This window comes from Rissa tridactyla, chromosome 18, assembly GCF_028500815.1.
Source record: "Rissa tridactyla isolate bRisTri1 chromosome 18, bRisTri1.patW.cur.20221130, whole genome shotgun sequence".
Lineage (NCBI taxonomy): Eukaryota > Metazoa > Chordata > Aves > Charadriiformes > Laridae > Rissa > Rissa tridactyla.
In genome coordinates this window covers 1,941,793-1,962,561 of record NC_071483.1, presented here as the reverse complement: position 1 = coordinate 1,962,561, position 20,769 = coordinate 1,941,793, and the positions used below count along the sequence as shown (strand labels likewise).

At 45.0% G+C, this 20,769-nt stretch overlaps 1 protein-coding gene across 3 annotated transcripts; it reads right to left on the bottom strand.

Moving 5' to 3' along the window:
- Positions 1–560: 560 nt before the first annotated feature.
- AGO4 (argonaute RISC component 4) lies at positions 561–20,552 on the bottom strand. 3 transcript variants are annotated; one of them, XM_054223647.1, is made up of 19 exons: positions 20,410–20,552; positions 19,757–19,829; positions 13,522–13,687; positions 12,688–12,808; positions 11,319–11,500; positions 10,786–10,922; positions 10,571–10,705; positions 10,308–10,395; positions 9,767–9,914; positions 9,567–9,686; positions 9,215–9,343; positions 8,916–9,049; positions 7,957–8,141; positions 7,494–7,653; positions 6,477–6,792; positions 6,093–6,227; positions 5,195–5,296; positions 4,773–4,972; positions 563–4,664 (listed from the first exon to the last, which is right to left on the bottom strand). In XM_054223647.1, exons 4-19 carry the CDS (start codon positions 12,790–12,792, stop codon positions 4,556–4,558), a joined length of 2,385 nt encoding a protein of 794 aa, XP_054079622.1. In that variant the 5' UTR covers positions 12,793–12,808; positions 13,522–13,687; positions 19,757–19,829; positions 20,410–20,552; the 3' UTR covers positions 563–4,555. The 3 variants fall into 3 exon arrangements, with proteins under 3 accessions (XP_054079620.1, XP_054079622.1, XP_054079621.1); XM_054223645.1 differs by lacking the exons at positions 19,757–19,829; positions 20,410–20,552 and adding an exon at positions 16,768–17,148 and having other exon boundaries at positions 561–4,664; XM_054223646.1 differs by lacking the exons at positions 563–4,664; positions 19,757–19,829; positions 20,410–20,552 and adding an exon at positions 16,768–17,149 and having other exon boundaries at positions 4,769–4,972.
- Between the last annotated feature and the right edge of the window lie 217 nt (positions 20,553–20,769).

The window sequence follows — 20,769 nt, the reverse complement described above, 5'->3', positions numbered from 1 at the left end:
CCGGTGGTGTGACTTTGGTAATGAAGTCAGAAACCTCAGAAGCATTGCTTCAAGAGAACGCCAGGTGGGAGCAGGTTTGTAATCCCAGTCTGAATTGTGTCAGGTAATGGACGAAAGCCACAGAAATTCCAATTATTGAAGCGTTTTCACACCTCGCTGCAGCACATGGGGATGTCCCTGCACAGGGGCCGCTGTGGAGGCCTCGGGCAGCTCTGGCCCCGCATCCCTGGGCTCCATCCGGGCTGTTTTCACACTGTTTTAGGAAGGCGCTGGGATAAAGTTCCACACCACTTCTGGGTTTAGCCTGAGGCAGAACAATCCCAGTTCCCAAACCTGCAGGATCTCTACTGCAAAAAGAATTAAAGCCCAGAGCAGGGGTCTGCTGAAGACGCAGGTTATTTTAAACCATCACATATCCCAATTTCATTTAGTGCTGTCAGGTTTTGGCTTTGTCCAAAAGCTTTTTCTGCCCTTTCTGTAGTATTTTTAGTGAAGTACAGTTGTCTGAGGAAAGAAACCGTCACCTGAAATAAGAGAAGCAAAGACCTCCTCCATTTATTAATTTGTGACTCTCTACTATAGAACCACTTCTCGAGGTAGATACAGAGTCTGCTGACACCATATTTTCTTTAGACATTGCTAGATAATTTCTGAGAAGGTTAAAAAAACCCACCTGTTCTGAATATCTCCCCCATGGTGGGCACAGGCTCCGTCCACGGGCAGTGTAAGGCCTCCTTTCAGTGTCACTACGGATGTTACCCGCGTATATTTCCATCAATTTCTAAATCCTACCAGGTCAGAAATAAGTATGTTGTGGCAATGAGTTCCACAGGTTACACATTGTGTACAAGTTTTAATTAGAAGTTAAATTATTTAAGACATTTGTTTACAGGCAACAGTAGCGGTTGCTCACTCTGTACATTGCATTTATTAGACATCAACAAGGAAAAACAGAACATTTGGCACAAGAATGCCAGTATTTTTTTTATTATTATTATTATTTTTGGACACATGAACACAAAATATCCCTGCAGGCTAAAAAAAAAAAAAAATACATTGCAAGTTGTACACGACCAGCATCTTATCGCAACATGGGGCTGCTAACCCACCCATAACAGTTTAGAAAGAGTACCTCGTATTGCTATAGACATACATCCAGTCCAAAGTTAATAAAATACAGTTTTAAACATTACAAGTCTAACAATAGAGAAACAAAAATTACATCATAAGTCAAAATGAACAAATGCAAACATTTTACACTGAAGTTTCAGCCTCTAGACATAGAAATATGAAAATGTCAATAGCAAGGTATAAGAAAATCTGTAAGTGATATTACAAGATCTTTCCTCCAGTGCACAAGGAAAAAACCTTGTAGTCGAGACAGTATTGATACAATGCCCTCCGAACCCTGCCTTCCAAAAATGAAAGCAGAGTTACTCCCTTGCTATTGAGCAAGAAAAATCCTACAGCACATCCACGAAGGTAGTTCGGGGGTAGGTTTTGTCAAACACTGGATCTGAACAGGGGCGCCCTTCCCCAGGGCTGGGCGAAGCTGCGGTTGGGCAGCTCCGAGGCGGGTGTGGGGATGAGACGCGCCACGGGAAGGGGCTTGTTTGCCTGGACACGGCCACCGCTTGCGCCCTTTGGATGCAGCTACAGGCACGACACAGAACTGTGGTGCTCACAACAAGAACACGTAAGCCAGGCTGTTCAAATGGTCGAGACAGGCTAACTACTGATTGCCAGAGCTTGTTCAGAATTCAGCTGTTCACAAAGCAAGCAGAACTGGGTTGAAAATGGGATTTCTGCCTTTTTTTTTTTTTTTTTTTTTAAATGTCAACCACCCCCTTCCCCAACTCTTTAAACTTTGCTACATTTAAAATCTTTCACACCACATAGCTAAACAGTGGCCAACAGGCTTTATTTATAAAAAAACCAAAAAACAACCCAAAACCAAAAACAAACCCAAAACACCCTAAGAACTACATCTACAGAATGCACATCTTCCCATTGATTGACACATGCATAACGATTCGGTCAGTCCCAAGGGGTTCATCCGGACCCTCCAGCCCGACCTCGGGGCTGGGATCAGACCCGGAGAGGACAGCGCTGCCCAGACCCTGACCTCTCCCGGCGCTGAGCCTCAGCGCTCCCCTCCCGAAGCTGCAGCACTGCACTGTCACCGGCGTTTTAGCCGGAGATGGAGTCGCAGATCTCACCCTGCGTCCCAGGGCCAGCCGAGGTCTCACTCTGCACAGTCTGAGGTTAAATACTCCGTCCGGTCACAGGCAAACAAAGGAGAGGCTCTCGCTTCACTCAATCTGAACTAGGAGTGCTTGGCACTGAACAACTAACTAACTGGTGATAAAATTAAGTATTTCTTATGCACCCTTGATTAAACCAGTCACATTCTCGGCTAGTGCACAAACTCAAAATAGCGATCTTTGATCCTATAACCTAAAAAAGGGTGCTCAGTCTTTTTTCAAGGTGCCAAAGTTCTCCATGTGTGTTGGGTCAGTCAGAGTTCATTCTAAAAAGGGGATTTTTGTATTCTCCCTGAACGAGTACTGAGAAAAGCAGCCATCTAGCTGAAGCAGCGGTCAGTCTCCCACCCACATGTCCTGATTTTATTACACAAGTGAGGTATTCTTTAAAAAAAATTCAAAAAAAAAACTAAAAAGAACTTTTTTTTTTTTCAATCCGAACCTGTCCACAGTACGTGCCAGGAGCAGAGTTCACTTCAGTCTCATTTTCAACAGAAAAAAAAGTTTAAACTTAATTTAATGAGACATACTACTTGAAAGAAGGTTATAAAACTGTTTGAAGACTTAGTTCAGTGTACTCTGGTACAACCGAAAAAAACCAGCATTTAGAAATGTAAACTTTAATGTATTTACAAGCTTAAAGACTGAAGGAAACAGCATTTCCTATTGCTGAAATTTTGAGGGGGCTGGTTCCTAAGCTTTGGAACAGCAGACAACTTAGCAGCAAACCCCACCCGAGCATCAGAGACCACAGTGCAATTCTTGGACTTCGCAAAGTTCTGTTATCAAAGTAGTGCTGTTGGCTCTACTCAGTTTAGGAATAAGCTTTTCATCTGCGCTAACTCATGCTAACACCAGGAGGAACCTAGTCTTAACCTACCCTGTTCCTGGATTCCAAGAGCATTCAGTGAAACCAAGCCCCTCTTCTTTATCACACACTGCAGTTGAAAAAAGCCAAGCAGATTAAAAAACCCTAATTTCTAGGCTGGGACAGAATCAGATTATGAGACTTAGATTGGTTAAACATGCTGTTGGATGCAGTTGTGTGCGCAACCCAGATTCCCAGGGAAAAAGAGGTTAAAATGCTGGTACAAGTCCTTAGGTTGCCTGTCACACAGTCCATTCAGACTGTACAGGTTGGCAAGCCTTTCCTACACGTAACACCCAGTTTCCAAGCTTATAAAAAATGTTGTAGACAGGACACCAACAGTGAATATAAAACAGTTAAAAATAATTCTTAAAAAAAGCATGGAAGTGCGTCTTTTCTAATTAGTTTCAGAAACTGCCAAATTGTGTGTTCAGAAAACGACACGAGAATGTTGGTTAAACTCATGCACAATCCTCAGCTAGAAAATTACACTGTTAGGGGGGGCTTAAAAAACAAATATTTATTGCCAAAGTTAAACCTTCTATGAGAAAAAAGTTTTAAAATCACTTAGATTTATCAAACCACACAGCAGCATAAAGTGGGCACTTTTGTAAAAGTCTGCAAAATACCTAAAAGCTAATTTTTTTTTGTTTTTATAATTTTTAGAGGGGGGAAATGATGGTTCAGTACTTGTTACGATACCATGGCAGTATTATTTGTAACCATTATAATTAAAATCTACTGACAGGCATCACTATCTGGTTATATTACACATTCACAGAACAAGAACCACCTATTTGAACTCGCAGTATAGTGCAATTGCTTTGCAGCCGAAGTCTGCAGAGATTAAAAAGATAATCAGTAAAACTGACAAAAAACTGCAATACCTGTGAAAGTTATGTTTGTTAAAAGGCATTTACAGTAGTGAAGTCTAAAATCTCCATTAAAAAATCTATGGCCCCACACAATAGAACAATTACATTTAACTGGAGTAAAACATTTTGCCATAATATGCATACTCACTAAGCAGCGCATGGAGACGGGGAATCAGTCGTCATGATAAACTAATGGGATGAGGAGATAACTTAAAAACGATAGCTAGCAAAATATTCAATAGAAACCTTTCGTGCCAAGTCCTTTAAAAATTTTAGGATGATCGGCCTTTTGCGCTTTGAGGTAAAAATTCAGTCCAATGCATCAGAAAAGACAGTCTATGAATTTCTATTACATAAAATAATGAAACAAATGGCTCAATTGTGTTGGTGCATCAGACGTTGCTGTGAAGTACAGATTCAGTGCGACTGTTCAGAGCTGCTGGTAGTGGGCAGGCTGGAGGCAGCTGGGCCCGAGCTATAGCAGTCGGCATTCCAAACACTTCAGGACTGCATGGGTTGTTGGTTTTGCCTCATCTGCCCAGATGCTCTCAAGCAAAATACATGGTATGCTGAGTATCGTGGTGGATCTGCACTGCCTTTGCCAGAGCCTGCGGATCACGGCCGTTGCTCTGTCCTGACACGTGGCTGCCTTCGGCACTGCAAGAACGCAGACACACACACACAGAACCATGAACAACTGCGCCAAGCAGCGTATAATTCAGGTCTGTTATCCGGCTACCGAGATGACGAGGTGCAGTTCCTTACCTGTCGTGATCCTTGTCCACAAGATGGTACCTGGCCCTAAACGCGACCAGCCTGGCATAGTATGCAGGAGCTGGAATAGAGACCGATCGCGTACACCGGACATACGTGTGACACAGCTGGTACGTCAACAGCTGGAGTTCGTCTGCAGTAAAACAGTTGTCATCCCACAAGACCTGGTAGTGGGAGGGCCGGCTGGTTCCCTGGGGAGAACAGACGAGCGGTCAGCTGGAGAGCATCAACTAAGACAGAGGTGGTACCGGCAGGTTGTGCCTCCCACCAGTGCACTGAAGAGTAAGTGCCCAACGGCACCGAACTGACGTGACTGTAAGTCTGCCAAGCTGTAAACAGAAGCAACGGGACTCATCAGGACAACCACAAGGATTTAGTGCCACAGCCTGGGCACAGCAGAGCTGAAATGTTACCTGAATTCCCGCATGGCTACAGAGGTAAAAGTCAAATTCAGAAGGATGCGTGATCGTGCTGTCCACAGTCGTGCCTGCTGGTACGTTGCCGCTCTTACCCACCTATTGAGGAAAGTTTATTATTAGCCCATGGGTTTTTTTTGGAAGTGACCCAAAAATACCTCCTAAGGTAGGCTCCACTCAAAGCTGTTTGAGAATTTACTGCTCAAGAAGGTGGAAAAATATCAAGGTCATTTACATAGGAGGAATGAAAATGTTCTCTGTGAGTCCATTTTTAGAAACTTCACCAAATCCAATTGGTGTGTCATCAGAGAAAAATAAAATACTTGCCAGTACCATTAAAATTGCAGAGTGGGATAAAGCCTACACAAGTAATTCAGGATCTGAAAATGCAGGCTTTCTGTAATAAATTTATTTCATACCCTTGTATGCACTCACACCCCAGAGATCTGTATTTTTTCAGCAAATCCAAGATCAAGAACTTTCCTAAAGAAGGTTCTTTAGTCGGCTTGTGGATTTGTGCCATAGGCAACTCTTCCAGATGCATGTGGAGACAGAACAGGCAACAAGCTGAACAGCCAGTTCAGTTTATAGTCAGGAATCCCAGACTATAAAAACCCAGGCTACAGCTCCAGATACACAAATACAGGGATATAGAGTACGCCCACTCCAAAAGGGGCTCGGAACAAGCTGTTCCATCTGACCGCTTGATCTAGAGCAATAAAAAAGGGGAGGAACTGGTTATTTTGGTAGAGAAAGCATGTTACTGCACAGAACTGCTACTGCTCGTGCAGGTTAATTCCGTTTTAGTGGGCGAGATGGATTCCACCCCACTTAACCAAACAATCTTACTTTCCTGTTGCCATCACCTCCTTCTTACGGAGTCAACATTACTTGCCCTTTCAGTTTTGTCAGCACAGAATAGTCTGGTGTGATGCCTTTTCTGCACAACAATGTAGGTTATTCCTGGTCTATAATCTTCTTCCAAACTAATACAGGCCTTCCGGATTGCTATCAGTTCAGGCCAAGCTACCTAGAAGTAGAAGATTTCACTATTAGGTGCTGAATTCAGTACATATAATATTACTTTCATTTTTTTCCCCTGTACAAATGCCACTTCATGAGGAACACAATCAGACAGGATAACTGTACATTGTGCTTGCCCAGGAAAACTCAATGAAACTGTTAGTTGTCCCCTTAGCAAATGCAATCCACTTAAATATATATATATTTTTCAAGGCCAATCCCTTTTCACAAGCAACAAGAAATCATTAGACAATACCTGCTTCATCTGCCCTTCTGATACTCCCCCTCTGTAGTAAATGATCCTTGTGGGCTTGAAACGAGTGGATTTGTAAAACTGGATCAATAATTCTCGCACCATGTTAGTCAGGTCCTGGATCACCTCCTGACTGTAGAGCAGCTCCTGGGAGGTCTCTTGGCGGGAGGTCTGGACGCGCACCGTTGCGCAGTACCGGCTCGGGTGCCCATCCATGCTGCCCACCACGGCAGCGATGGACGGCTTCTTCCCATCCCCAGCAGGAGGGTGAGTGACATCTGCTCCCAAAAAGATCACTGGCTGCTGGAACACTGAGGGCCTGTTTAATATGATTAAGATTTATTAAGTAATAAATATTAACAACAGTAATACAAAGAAGGGGGGTGAGGAAGGACAAAAAATTACAACCAAGGAAGGTATATCCAAAACCATTCAACAGAACTAAAACCCACCAGAATCTTTAAGGACAAAGTTTCTCTGCCTCAAACTCTTGCAGTCCAGAGAGAACAGAAAGTGAAAAGGAAAGGACTGAAGTCAGATAAAGTTATGAGCATTTATCACAAGTCACTCTTCCTTACTCCTTTTCTTTCAATTTGGACTGAAATACAGTATGCTTGTGGCAAGAGGAAGAGTGAACCCAAAGGACGCGTTCCTGCGCAATCTGCTCTAAGGTGACCCTGCTCTGGCAGGGGGGTTGGACTAGATGATCTCCAGAGGTCCCTTCCAAGCCTATGATTCTATGATTTTATGAAAGGCAGGAAAAAGAGATATGGGGGGAAAAAAAAAAAGCCTTTGAGAGCTTGTTTTCACATGCACTACTGGATGGCTCTAACACTAGAGATGAGCCTCGGCACAGGGCTTACACTAGGCAGAGTCTGAATGTGTAAGTATCCTTCTCTGTCCACTTCAGACTGGGAGTGTTTCTAAAGCACGTAGTGTATCATTTTAGCAGACAAAACCAAATGACACTGTCTTGCTTGACAATCCAGACTTCAAGGAAAGCTTTAGATTTAATCTCACCTTTGATGAGGTACAAGCACATTGTTGATTCCTCCAAGCTTTGCATTTATCTTCAGACACAGGTTGGACAGCGTTTGTGGTGAGGTTTTTACCACATTCTTTACCTGAACGCACTGAGTGGCCATTCCTAGGAGAGTGTCACCAACCCGCTTCACTTCAGCTGTGACAGAAAAAGAAGTTAGTGGTTCCAATGACCTAAACGGTCAGTAGTTCCATCTGCTTTCTCTTCCCCCCGCCCTCAAAATGTTATCGTAATTCATATCCTTAAAAGTTCACCAACAAAGGTTCAGTTCACTCTTTGGTAATATACAAGTACTCCAATCAGGTCTGGCAAACCCATTTTCATAAACACCTTTTAAATGGAACATATTGCCTGCTCTGCCTGCTTCCTACCATGGGAGTGCACAGTAAGATGCCCACTTGCCACACAACTATTTAACACTTGACAGCCTCTTCTCCATACCGTACACGGGCGTCTTTCCGGGTAGAATCACCACAATCAGCTGCAGACCAACGTAAGTCAGTTTTAAGTGTTTAAACATGGGCTCCACGCTGTCTGCGCCCTGGGCGTACTTGCAGAAGCAGGGCTGGCCTTGGATGGGCATCCCTGCATCCTTTGAGATCTTGCGCAGCTGGTCAGTAAAACTCCTGTAAATGAAATATAAATGGATTTGTCCTGGCTTTTTCACTATGTTTCACTTTGCTATTAATTTAATCAACAAGATATAAGCTATTTCCGCTATTTCACAGCGCTTCCAATTTGACACTACAGTAATGATTTTTTAACAATTCTATCACTCTAAGAAACTCACTAAGAGGATTCTAATCCTGTCTGAGGAGGTTTCATAAGCCTCTGTTTCTGCAATCTTAGAAGTCTTGGGGAAACAAACATACATTCGAGTTGAACACTGAGGCAGATTCCCAAACTAATGCTGATGCTCTGGTAGATTTTTACTCCTCCATCAAACTTATCTGAGCATTACTGCAGCTATGATTTTTGCCAAACATTTCAGTGGTTCACACCACCTCTATCTTTAGGATTCTGTAGAGTAATTTGAAGGACAGGGGAAAAAACGCGGGGTGTGTTGCCTGGGAGGCAGAAAAGTTTAAGAAAAAAAATAGTTCCTGTTTTAGAATGAACAATTTGTAAAAACAACAGAATACAAGCAGAATGCAGTCTCCAGAGCAGGAAACGCAGCCTCAGTGGTAAGGGAATTAATGCCTTCCTAGCTGGCCAATTAGGTTATGAACTTTGTCATAGTCTCCTCCCAAATTGTAAATATTTAAGGCACTGCAGAACGGTCATTTCCTCTTTTTACTGTTCGATGCATTAAAATCAACTTATACTGCATAACGCCTTTCAGAAATAGGAGGAAAATAAACCTTGAAATAAGTTTCCTGAATAAAGAGGAAAATACTTACTTTAGTAAGTCTTCCCTGCATTGTTTTTGAGGAGCAAAACAGGCAACAGCCCAAACTTTAATCTCAATGCCAGCATAGAACTGTTTCCCTCTCATGTCCCACACACCTTGGTTTGGTGTGGCCACAGTCTTGTTCTAGATAAAAATCCAAAGGCAAATTAAAAATAAAATGCTGCTTTGTTTTGACTATAGCCGAACACAGCGCTCATACAAAGGAAGCCTTATGAGAAGATATAGAGAACACTTAATGAATTTAAATAACCTCAGGACAAGGTATTGTACAAGACATGGAAAACTCACCCTGCCTCCATATTGCAGCATTGGTGCTGGCAGAACTCTGCCTGTCAACTCCGTCATCTCATTATGGACAACAATTCCAAACTCCTTCAGATATGGGTCAGGTCCACCAACCATACTGTTACTTTTCACCTGGTGACAAGGAAAGTATGTAACTAGACCGAATGCTTCAGGTGGCTCTGTCCTCTTTGCCATGAACAGGCTTTCTATTTCAAAGGATTTGTTTTAAAGAAGTCAGATTTTTTAACTTCTGCAGTTCTTGGTCATTCTGTTTATCATTACATATGCTACAATGCTTCTGGAAGAGCCGTAAGAAGTGACAAATGCCAACTGTTTAGCTGGAAAAAACACTTACTAGTCTGCTGATTTCTTCCTGTCGATCCGGTGCAGATCTTGCAGTTGCTTTTATCATCGTCGAGGTCTGATTGTCCGTGAGCTTCTTGATACATCTCTGGCCTGCCACGATGTTACACACCTGCACAGGAACAGCGAGAGGCAGCCTGGTACCGTTCCACAGAGGAGCCACCGCAATGCAAGAGAAAGCGAGATTCTTACCTCAAGCGGTAAGTATGTGTGTTTCTGTTCCTGTCCTACTTGGAGACAGGGAAGGTGAGGATATTTTAGCTGCAGACTGTACTTCTGTTTAAAATACTGAGCTACTGTACACTCCATAGCCTGCCCATTTTCCAGCTGCAGAGGAAACCTATAAAGGACATTTGTTCTGGTTAGACTTTTCAAGATTTCTTTTTTTTAAGGAAAAAAATGGTATGGAAAAACATTTATTTTCCTTAGCTACTGTATCTCTTCTTTATGAAAAGATTTTATATACTGAATTTTTCATAGCTATTTTAAAAATTATAGCCTTTGATAACTGTATTTAAGAAGTCAGGATATAGCTTCAATTTTCCTCTGTTGAAGGAAATAAAGCAGTGGTCTAAACCCACACTATTTCTCTACTCCACTAAGACTAAACATGCTTGTAAAGCGACACAGCTGCTTCACCTCCAGAACCAACTATTCTTGCATAAACAATGTACCTAGTATATCTAATGGGTTCAGGATTTTAAAAATGGTCAGAAAGTGCTTGTATACATACGTCTGATGACTGGCTGGTCGCCGAGTAACGTTGCAAACTCGATATTTTCTCTTCATCTGGCCACAATGGGTAACCTCTACTTTTAGACCTGAAAACCCAACACAAAAGTCATCTAAATAAATTGAGGCATAGGTGTCACCGTTGAGAAAAATGAGGGCAAAAAGGAACACACCAGCTTCCCAATGCCTTGCAAATTTTCATTACAACGTAATGCGAGCCTGTTTCCAGTATTTTGTTGCAGCAGCTTTAGAACAAGCCTTTACCTCTGATTTCTTTGGTAAATTTGACACGCTGGGAGTCCGTAAGAGGCTTGGTTTGCTCGTTGATGTTCTGAATGTCCAAGACCTCGCACATGAACTCAATGATAGGCTGGGCACGATAGAAAGCAGTTGCTGACACTAAGATAAAAAAAAGAGGACATTTAATTTAGAAGCAGCAAGAACTCCGTTACATTAGCGAGACAGAATTTCCCACATACCATCAATGTTGAGCATCATGTTCCACATGGCAGGCCTGACCGACTGGTGGAAACCGAACCAGACCTCCCTGCCGCCTCCCAGGGGGTGGTAATAACCTTCAGGAGGGGAGAAAAAGGAGCGACCCACAGGAGTGTACCTGAAAAAAAAAAAATCAGAAAATTAACACTTTGTTCATTCTTTTCTGATACATCTTGTTCGATTCATGCCTATAGTGTTTAAAATTATGGTAAATTTGTACAGTACGTTAGAACTTATGGCAAGCACACAAAGCCTTTACCGACAGCGCAGCTGGAAAGGCTACGACAAATTCCTATTAGAAACATGACCAGCAGATACAAGTCCTGAGTTCAGATCAGATTTCCCTATTCTAGTGCAAATTTGTAAGGCAGGCATTGAATTACACAACTGCATCCCTCATCCCTTCTACTGCAGGAACGTGTAAAAGCAGTATAATAGCAGCAAGTAATAACTAATACAAACGTTAGGACAGAGATAAGATTAAGGCAGTCAGGAAGGCACCCAAAGCACTCACCTCATGGAGGGAAGGTGCCGTGTGATTACGTCAAGCGCCTGTACAGAATCTTCAGGTACTTCATTCAAGTGCCCAGCCAGAGCTTCCAGCAGCAACTGAAGGCTGACGACTGACACCCACTGAATGGACACTTTGAATGTCTGGTCCTTCCCCTCTCCTGGAAGTGTCACCTCCATGTCCACCTGACAAGAGTCAGAACAGAATTAAGCACAAGCTTTTGTAATGGATTGCAGACTATCACAACACTAAGCAACCTTAAGTTTTTCTCCTAGGTAACCTCTGAATCTGTATTTCTGACGATTAGTTTGTGTAATTCTCTTGAAATATTACAATTGGTTTCCTTAAGATCTTGAAAGCTTGTAATTTATTCATCTGAGAAACCGCAGTGAGGTATCTTTAAGTGTAAATTTTAAGTAGTAATTAGTATGGTGACATCAAAGCTCTGGAGAACTGTGAGTCTTTTTTTTTTTTTTTTTTTTTTTTTTTTATGTCAGACGATTAATAGCAAGATGTCTTGTGAACCAAACATAAGGCAAAACCAACCCTTTGGGTCAAAAAGAAGGCTCACTGGGAAACACAAGTCTCAGAGTTCTAGCACAGTACTTGAGATCACTACAGGGGGATTGGACTGGATGACCCTTAAAGGTTTGTTCCAACCCAAACTATTTAATGATTCTATGATTATTCTCACACACTATCAGCCCCAAGCATAAGTGTGAACTCATTTTATGTGTTCCTCGTGGCACCGTACCAGCAAGAACCAGATCCCCGGGGAGAAGAGCAGACAGGTTAAGTTGTGTATCAGGACCTGTTAACGCAGACTGCGATCCGTTAGAGCCAGGGTGCTGGCAGCACGGCCCAGAACACACAGGGCCAGTGCAGCTGATCTCGTTGTTGCCGGTACTTACGCCACACGTTCTTATGGAACAGGAGGACGTACCTCAACAGCGCAGCCAAACCAAAACAGTATATTTTGTCATCTACAACTACTTTAGCACTTAGCAACCAGAACAAGGGTTAGAACAGAGAAAAAGGAAGTTTCCATCAGGGTGAAAAAAAATAAAAAGTCTACTTTTGTTAATAGTGAAATACTTTTCCCCTACAGCTGAAAGAGCACAACATACTAATTCACACTATCACTGACAAATTCTCCAACTAAAGAGCCGGGAATCAGAAATCCAAAGACGACAAAGTTCAAAAGAACACCAATAAATTCCTAGAGATCCCTGACTGGCACTGCCTGTCACTTCCAAGACTATACTAATATGGGTGACGGCAGTTTGGGTTTATGTCAATAAAAGAATACTTTTCAAACAACACTGTAACAGTTTTCCCACAAAAACTTAAAATTGCTTATAGTAACACTTACTCTATCCCGGCCAATAGGTAACGGGTGTGCAGTATACATGTTGCGTTTCCCATCGTACCCAGGCTGCCGATCCCCAAATATCTGCATCTTAAAGTGTCTCACCATAGTGTCCACCACCTCTCTACAGAGGAAGTTAGTGAGTTAGGTTGAAGAACACAAAAATCCAACAACAGTCTTGGATAGTTTATATGTTTATGTATTCCTTTTTCCCCATTTTCTTAAATAAGCAAGACAGCAGAAACAGGAGTGCACTAGAGGGTACCCAAGTCAACACCAGGAGTTTTAAAAGTCACTTCCAGATTAAGAGAGCGAAGTTTCAGCATACAGGTGTCTACACACGAGGCAGGTACCCGTACTGTCAGCAGAGACACGGGCAGTGGAATCTGGAGAGCTGTTCAAACGCAGGAGCAAACATCTGCCTTGAGGTGGGTGGGGGTGCTCTGTGGATTGATTCTACTGGCAAAGCATCCATGTGTGGACCCTAAAAGATTAGCATCAATCCACAAGCTGAATTCCCTCCCCTCAGCTGCTAACACATGCTTGTGTAATAGAGTGTGGAACAATTATCAGGGACATTCACTTGTAGACCGGAAAATAAAACCAACTGTAGTTCAATGCTTAGTACATTTCCTAGAGCCTTCCAGATTACAGGTCAATTGCAAAACACCTTAATAAAAATAAGGAGAATATTATATTACAGTTCACTGAAAAGCAAGTGCTAACCACGGTACGAACAGAAACTGGCCTTTAGCAGATGAAGAATTTCCAGGTTGTACAGTTTTCTTCAATTGAGACATAGACACTGTTTAATTTTTTTTATTAAACAACTCATACCTGTTCACTCTTCGGGGGCGTTTTTCTGGTTTGATATCTACATCATAGTGATAAACATCAATCTTGGGGATCTGAACCTGAAAGTGATTGGCCAGGAGGCGGATGGGTTTCCCAACAGTTCCCAGGCCTGGCCGACGGGGCGGCTGGAAAAGGCTTGCTGGGGGCCCTAGGGAAGTCAAATAAATATGCATGAGATGTAATTGATCATTCAGTGCAGTATCATTTCAGGTGTACTTTAGCTGAAACATCTTTCTGACAGGGCAGAAAGAAATCTTAAGTAGCTTTCTGAGGTTGCAAATGGAGGTGTTCCAAGTGGCTCGCAGCCTCCCAGCTGCTCAGAACTTCCAGGTAAAAAATGTGTTCCCTAAAGCATATATAGGTTAGTGCCATAATTCATCCTCAAAATTTTAGTGACATTTATTCATGACTGTGGTTATGAACTTGACATAGTCCTGAGATGGAATGCAACCATTTACATATTAAGCATTTTTATATAACATAAAGATAAATATATTCCTGCCACCATTTCTAGAACTAGCCAATAGCCACACAAGACACATTTTTTTTTTCTTTTTTTTTCCCTCCACTATAAAGTCCAGATGTTAATGATCGTCACTCCTTGCATACTTAGGACATACGTCCCTAATTTTTATCTGAAAATTGATATTATCTGGAAATGGGTAAGGGATATTTTTATTCTAAACTAAATTAAAAGCATATTTCCACATTGGATCTAAGCTAAAACAGTTTTGTCATTTCCTTTACATCACAAACAGATCGCTTTTGTTAATAGTGAAATACTTTTCCCCTACAGCAAATTTCGGCCAATTTAAAATTCCAACACAAGGAAAGGAGTGAGGAAAGGTTTAGGCTTTCTTCTAAAAAGAAGAGTAAGGGAGAAAGCATAAAGTCAGGTATAGACTCCTAACAGATGTGGGGAAGATAATTTATTTGGACAAAAGTAAGGACTTCAGGAACAGTTCTAGAAAGGAAATTACTAGAGGCATGAAAAAGTACTCACACGCAAGCTAGTTACTAGTTAAGTCTTTAGTTAACTTCCTCAACGTGTTAAGATCTGAGATACCATGTTAACAAGATTAAACAGACCTTTTTTTTTTAAAATCTGTCACTGCCTCAATTGACACTGCACACAAAGCAAACTGAATTAGTATATTTTCATGGATTTTGTCTGTATTTGCCAATGCTTAGTGCAATCAAAGCTTCTTCCCTCTGTTGTAGAGTAGCAAAGGAGAGGGGAAAATAAATATTACAATACAAGAATGCAATAGTAAACCAATCATAAAACTTAGAGGAAATTTAGTATCATAAAACTGTGTCAACCTGCCAGTATCCATTTAAGTCAAAGACTCACAGTTTATACCAGGAGAGAAAAGAGGCAGATCAGCTGTGGGAGGATGAAACTCCTATTTGGGTACACTTCAGGGTGCAGCAATAAACTTTAACACAATCCTAAACTAAGCCAAGGAGCCTTCTACACTGGGTTTGTAAGCCATCCAATGGCTACTACATTACCAATTAAAATTACCGGTCTGAGGACAGTAACCTTGAAGTATTTTTAGGCAGAAGTAACACTTAGAGCATGCAAGCAGCCCTAGCCCACTCGACACGTCAGCTCCCGAAGTTGCAGCAGCGGGGTGGCTGCTGGGCCACAGACGTCCCACGCCACACATTGCTGGCTCCGCACCCCCTGACTAATTGCCACCCGTCAGGAGGAGCTCGCAGAGCAATAGCGAAACCAGCTGTGGGGTACAGTTGTTACTTTAAAACACTACAGCTGTCTGGGCAAGCATGTATCATCAAGGGCAATCAAAGTTTGCTGTGCTTATTTGGATACTAGAGAGATGATCCATTAATCCCATGCTAATTAGTCTGAAGTAAGTGCAGGCACTGATCTCCTGCAAGAGATTAAATGACAACTATATTTACCTATTTTCCTCTCTCGGTATTGACAAGTTCTGTAAACAGCATAGCAACGCTGACCTCAGTCGGTTTTGATACAGGGAGATAAAACATACATCTACTCCTTTCTGAAGTTATTTCTCAAAGGATTCCAGACAACAAGCTCAGAACTGTTTTCCCATTTGAAGCCAGGCCACCCTGCAAGTCACACTGATTTTTATCCAGATTTTTACCTGATCAGCCTGACTAGGGTTACATGCACTGTTACTCTTTTAATTTCTTCTACTCTGTGTCCATTGTGTACTAAGCACCCTCAACCAAGTTACTTCAGACAGGAAGCAGTTTTACAAAACTAAAAGAGGATCTACTTCTACAGTTGCAAGCTAGAGAGGACACGCGACAGCATATACACATAGAGCAGACTCCCCGAGTCGGCCCTCCGCTGGCTTAAAATCTGGATTCTTCTGGAATTGCACCTGTGTGTCAATAAACATTTCCTATCACACCAAAATTAACACTATCAATAGTTTGATCTGGAACTTGATGGGTAAGATGCACAGACTGTTTAGGTCACAAAATACATCTTGCAGACATTTAATACAAGAGTAATCATGGGATAAGACAGAAGCAGGAAAATGCCACATACAAAATACCACCGATATTTAACCCAAGTTTGTTAAAGAAAATAACACCCCTATTTTCAGAAGGCATCACCTTAAACTCTTAGTAATGGCCTCATGTCAAAAACACAACCTGCTACGGTGCAGCTCGCAGGACTGGTGTGCAGGCGGCACAGCACAAGGCACAAGCGGAGTCCCCCCACGATCCCCCCTCGCCCTGTTGCTGTCCCCCCCAGGGCAGAGCCCGGCCGTCCCCGCGGCCCGTTCGCTCCGGGGGGGTCCCTCACACCGCAGCCCCGGCACAAACCCCGGCCGCCCGCCTGGCACGGGCTGTCAGGGCAGACCCGCTCCCAAAGTTCATCGACCGCCTGCTCGGGAAGGGAAAGCGCCCAGCGGTGCCAACGCGCCTCCGAGCCTGCTGGGGTGTCACCCCGCCGCCGGCGGCCTGCTGCCGGTTCCCCGCTGGGCCCGGCCTGCGGCACGGACCGGCCCGTCCGTCCCAGCCCGCGGCGGCTGCCAGCCCGGCCGCGAACGCCCGAGGCTGGCGGGGGCTGCCCCGCCGGGGCCGGGCCCGCGGCCTCCGTCCCCGCCGCTGACACGGCCCGCCGGGCCCGCAGCCTGACAGGGCCGGCGCTGACCGCCACCCGCCAGGCCGCGGCCGGCCGGGCCCCCGCGCCGCTCCCCCCCGCGCCCCCGCGGCTCTCACCGGGTCCCAGCGCTTCCATGGCGGCGGCCTCGCTGCGGTCCCCCCCGGCCCCGCCGACCGCCCCGGGCGCCGCCGCCGGCCCCGCCGCCGCCGCGTAGCGCTTGATCTCGGGAATATTGGCAGCTGGGGGGGTTCCCGGTGCAGAAACTGGGGGGGTGGGGGCGGCGTCGGGGCGCGGGGAGGAGGAAGAAGAGGAGGAAGAGGAGGAAGGGGGGGATCGCTCCCCGCTTCCCCGAGCGGCGGCGCAAACAATCCCCCCGCTGCGCCGCCGAGCACCGCGCGCGCCCCTGCCGCCAGCACGCGCCGCCTCCCGCCGCGCGCGCCCCCCGGGCGAGGAGGAGGAGGAGGAGGAGGAGGTGGAGGAGGAAGATGAGGCCCCTCCACGCCGCCCGGCGCCGCCGGCTCGCGCACGCGCGCTCGCCCCCTGCCGGCGGGGGCGCGCACGCCGCCCGCACCCTTTCGACGCCGGCGCGGCCCCGCGGCGGCAACAGGTGACGGCTGCGGCGGCGGCTTCACGCGCGCGGCCCCGCCCCGCGCCTGAGGGGTCTCCCCGTGTCCGCGACCCCGGTGTCGTCCCTCCCGCTTTACCCCCCTCCCCGAACCCGACATCTGTTCACCGGTTTAATAATTAACCGAACCGTGACCAAAACCACTCTGTGACAGCAGCTCTGTGGGTGCTTCCACCCACAGCCACCCCACTCCGGCTCCCACCGGTCCCCCGCTGCACCCCGAAACGGGGAACTTGCCCAGCTTAATTAATTACACCCCGAATAAACCAGCCCTAAAGGGGTTTAAAACACCTGAGGTGTGTAAGTCGTGTGAACCTCTGGGCACTGAGCACCTGAGGGCCGTCTCCAGAGCCATTGTGCAGGCACAAGATGGTGGGCCCAGCGAGGACTAATGGCTGCCTGGCCACTGGCACAGCGATCAATAGCCATCGTGGGAGCTCACTCCAGCGGCAGGGAACCAGCCAGGCCCCACCGTCGCGGGCGTTGGGCTCCGGGGCATCATGGCCACCCTTTGGCCCTCCTGTCAGAGAGCATCCCGCGGGCTGGTCTTGGCCAGCGCTGGCAGGGAGAGGGCTCACAGGCAATACATTTGTCTTTTTAAAAGCCAACATTTCAGGCCAAGTGCCTTTAAATAAGGGGGTTACGGGCTTTTCGCCTTTTTGAGCAGCTTGTGCTATTTCGGTGAGCTGCTTCCTCGCACGCCCCTCGGGTTCTGTTTAGCCAACAATTCTCAGCTGACTCACAAGAAGGTCAGAAGTCAAAACATTTTATAAATAATAAATGCCGAGTCCATTTTATTTGCCTTTTTTAACCTGCAGGGTTGATATTTTCCAAGTTGAAACATCAAAACCGTATTTTAAAATGAAATGAAATCTGAGATTCTCACACCATCGCCTGACACCAGCTGACACTTCAGGGAAACACCAGTTTTACAAGACCAGTAACAAACCCCCGTGATGTCTGGCAACATCTCCATGCTATTATTCAGCATATCTGTGGATAAAAAAACGTATATGTAGGGCTACGCAAACAGTACTTTAAAAAAAACAAAGATACAATCTCTGCCTCAAGAAATCTGCAATACAAAGGCTTGGTCCTGTAAGATGCTGAGTATGACAACTCAAGCCTATACTTAAAGCGTTATGAATTCAAAAAAGTCAGCAAAGCAATTAACTTGATAAATATTACACGCACATTGAGGCATCCTGACTGCCAAAGCAGTCAGAACCTTATTTCTGTATGTTAAGCGTCCCTTCCATTAGAAACAGCCACACGGTTCCAGCAGAAAGACCTAATTTGGTGAGGACAAGGCTGAGCTCCGAAGATTTTCTTCTAAATATCTCACCTGCTAGAAGGCTAGAAGGTGTGGAAGGGGTATGTTATTTAGTAAAAAAAAAAGATTCATAAACTAGCTTCTAAAAAATGAACGTTTTAAAATGGCACTTTACCCTGTGCTAAAAAAAAAAAAAAAAGTTTGAATTTAGTTTAGAATCTCCTTAATGGCAAAGAGTTTACCCAGAGTTACCGATTCTGCCTTTGTGCGCCCGCTCTGGGTAAGAGACCTTGGGATCAGAAATAACCTGATGTGGCAGGTAGCTCATCTTTTTGCCACCTTTTTCTTGCCCACTGACTCTCAAAACCATTCCAGCATAGCAATAAGGTTACAGCTTTGCGTAAGTACAATAAATGGTTTGCTAGCATTTTTTTTAATCTTTTTGGGGAAAGATCCCCAAATTCCAGGAATTTCTAGTGTAATGCCTTTTTGCATTGCCAGTTACTAGTTAAGAGAGCAGTATCAGAAAGCAAATGTCTACACAGTTAAGCGCTCCTTCAGCAAAGAACACAGCGTTCTGTAGAAAAAGGGCAGACAGTCTTAAATACTAGCTGAATATGTTTTGTTTACATTTGCGCAACAGTCTAAAACCTCCAAGGTTTTATTTATTCACAAAACTGAAAACCTTTTTTAAAAGCAGGCAATTTCATTTGTTACTAAAACTGAGGATTGTTTTTTCTCTTCTTTCTGACTCTATCTAGCAGGTTAGAGCCAATCTCTTAATTATATGGATTAATGGTGGTTTTGCAGAGCCAGCATCTGTCCCCCCCATTACTAAATAGTAATTCTTAAATTACTGTAGCTCCTGTAGCAGCTACAGGAAACCAGAGCTGTATTGCAATGTTTGCAGTGGGTTTCGTGGACATTTGCTTTTCTCACTTCCTCCATTCTCAGCCTGGTTGGCTATATGGAACTATTGTAGCAGATTAGTCCATCTGCCCCTTATCCCCCACAAAACTGTGACCAGTATCGAACACTCCAGAACACATACTTCTTTTCTGGACTTGCCTTCAGTGACAGCAGATTACTGCACTTTGATTTGGAAGAAAAAAAAATTACTGTAGCAGTATGTTCTACAAAACAGATCTAACTGTTAAAAAGTGCCAAACATTCGTCACTTGTTCAGAACAAGGGCCCTGACACTCACCCCAGCTCGCTGCTCTCCCTCCAGCTGTCAGCAGTTGGAAGTGGGTTGCAAACACCCCTCGAAGTTCCAAGTTCTGGGGAGGGAAAGAAGCAGTGATACACACCTCACAGCCACTTAAACCAGATCAAGCAGTTCTATGTTTTTGCACGAATTCTTACAGATCTGGAGAAGCCTCTTGAGCACGAGGGTTGAGCTCAACCTGCCATCCTTTCCCCTCTTTGGCAGAATTGGGGGCCTATGTACTGCAGGCTTGGTGGTGTTATGTGGTGGCAGTGCTTTATATGGAGCAGATGCAGAGAAAAGAGTTGAGGTGTGAGACTTACAGAATCATAGAATGATTTTGGTTGGAAGGGACCTTTAAAGACCATGTAGTCTGCCATGAGCAGGACATCTTTGACAAGATCAGGTTGCTCAGAGCTCCATACAATCTGACCTGGAACAAACGTTTCCAGGGATGGAGCATTAACCACCTCTCTGGGCAACCTGGGCCAGTGTCTCAACACTCATTGTAAAAAATGTCTTCCTTATATCTAGTCTAAATCTTCCCTCTTTTAGTGTAAAACTATTACCCCTTGTCCTATCACAAGAGGCTCCAGAGCTGGATGCAGCACTACAGGCGGGGTTTCACTCTACTCAGGCTCATCTGTACTCACCTGTCCCGATCGCAAGGGGGATGGCTTTTGCACTCGCACTAGCACAAGCCTGCAAGATGCCCGGGAGCAGGTCTGCTGCCTCCAGAAGTGAGGCAGCACCAGACACTGGCGTTCGCTCACACTGGCTCTGGGAGCAGGGCCAGGCTGCCCTCACAACGCAGGCCCCTCGTAGGACAGGGCCCGGCCTGAACTCTGAAGGGCCAGCGTAGCCCAGGGGGCCGGGCCAGGCCCACAGACCCCAAAGGCACCCACGCAGCCTCGTGCCGCACCAGCAGGGATGTTCTCATGCCCAGCTGGCCCCGGGGGCACGACCGGAGTCAGGCCGAGCCCCCGGGGGCACCGCCGGGTCCGCCGCCACCG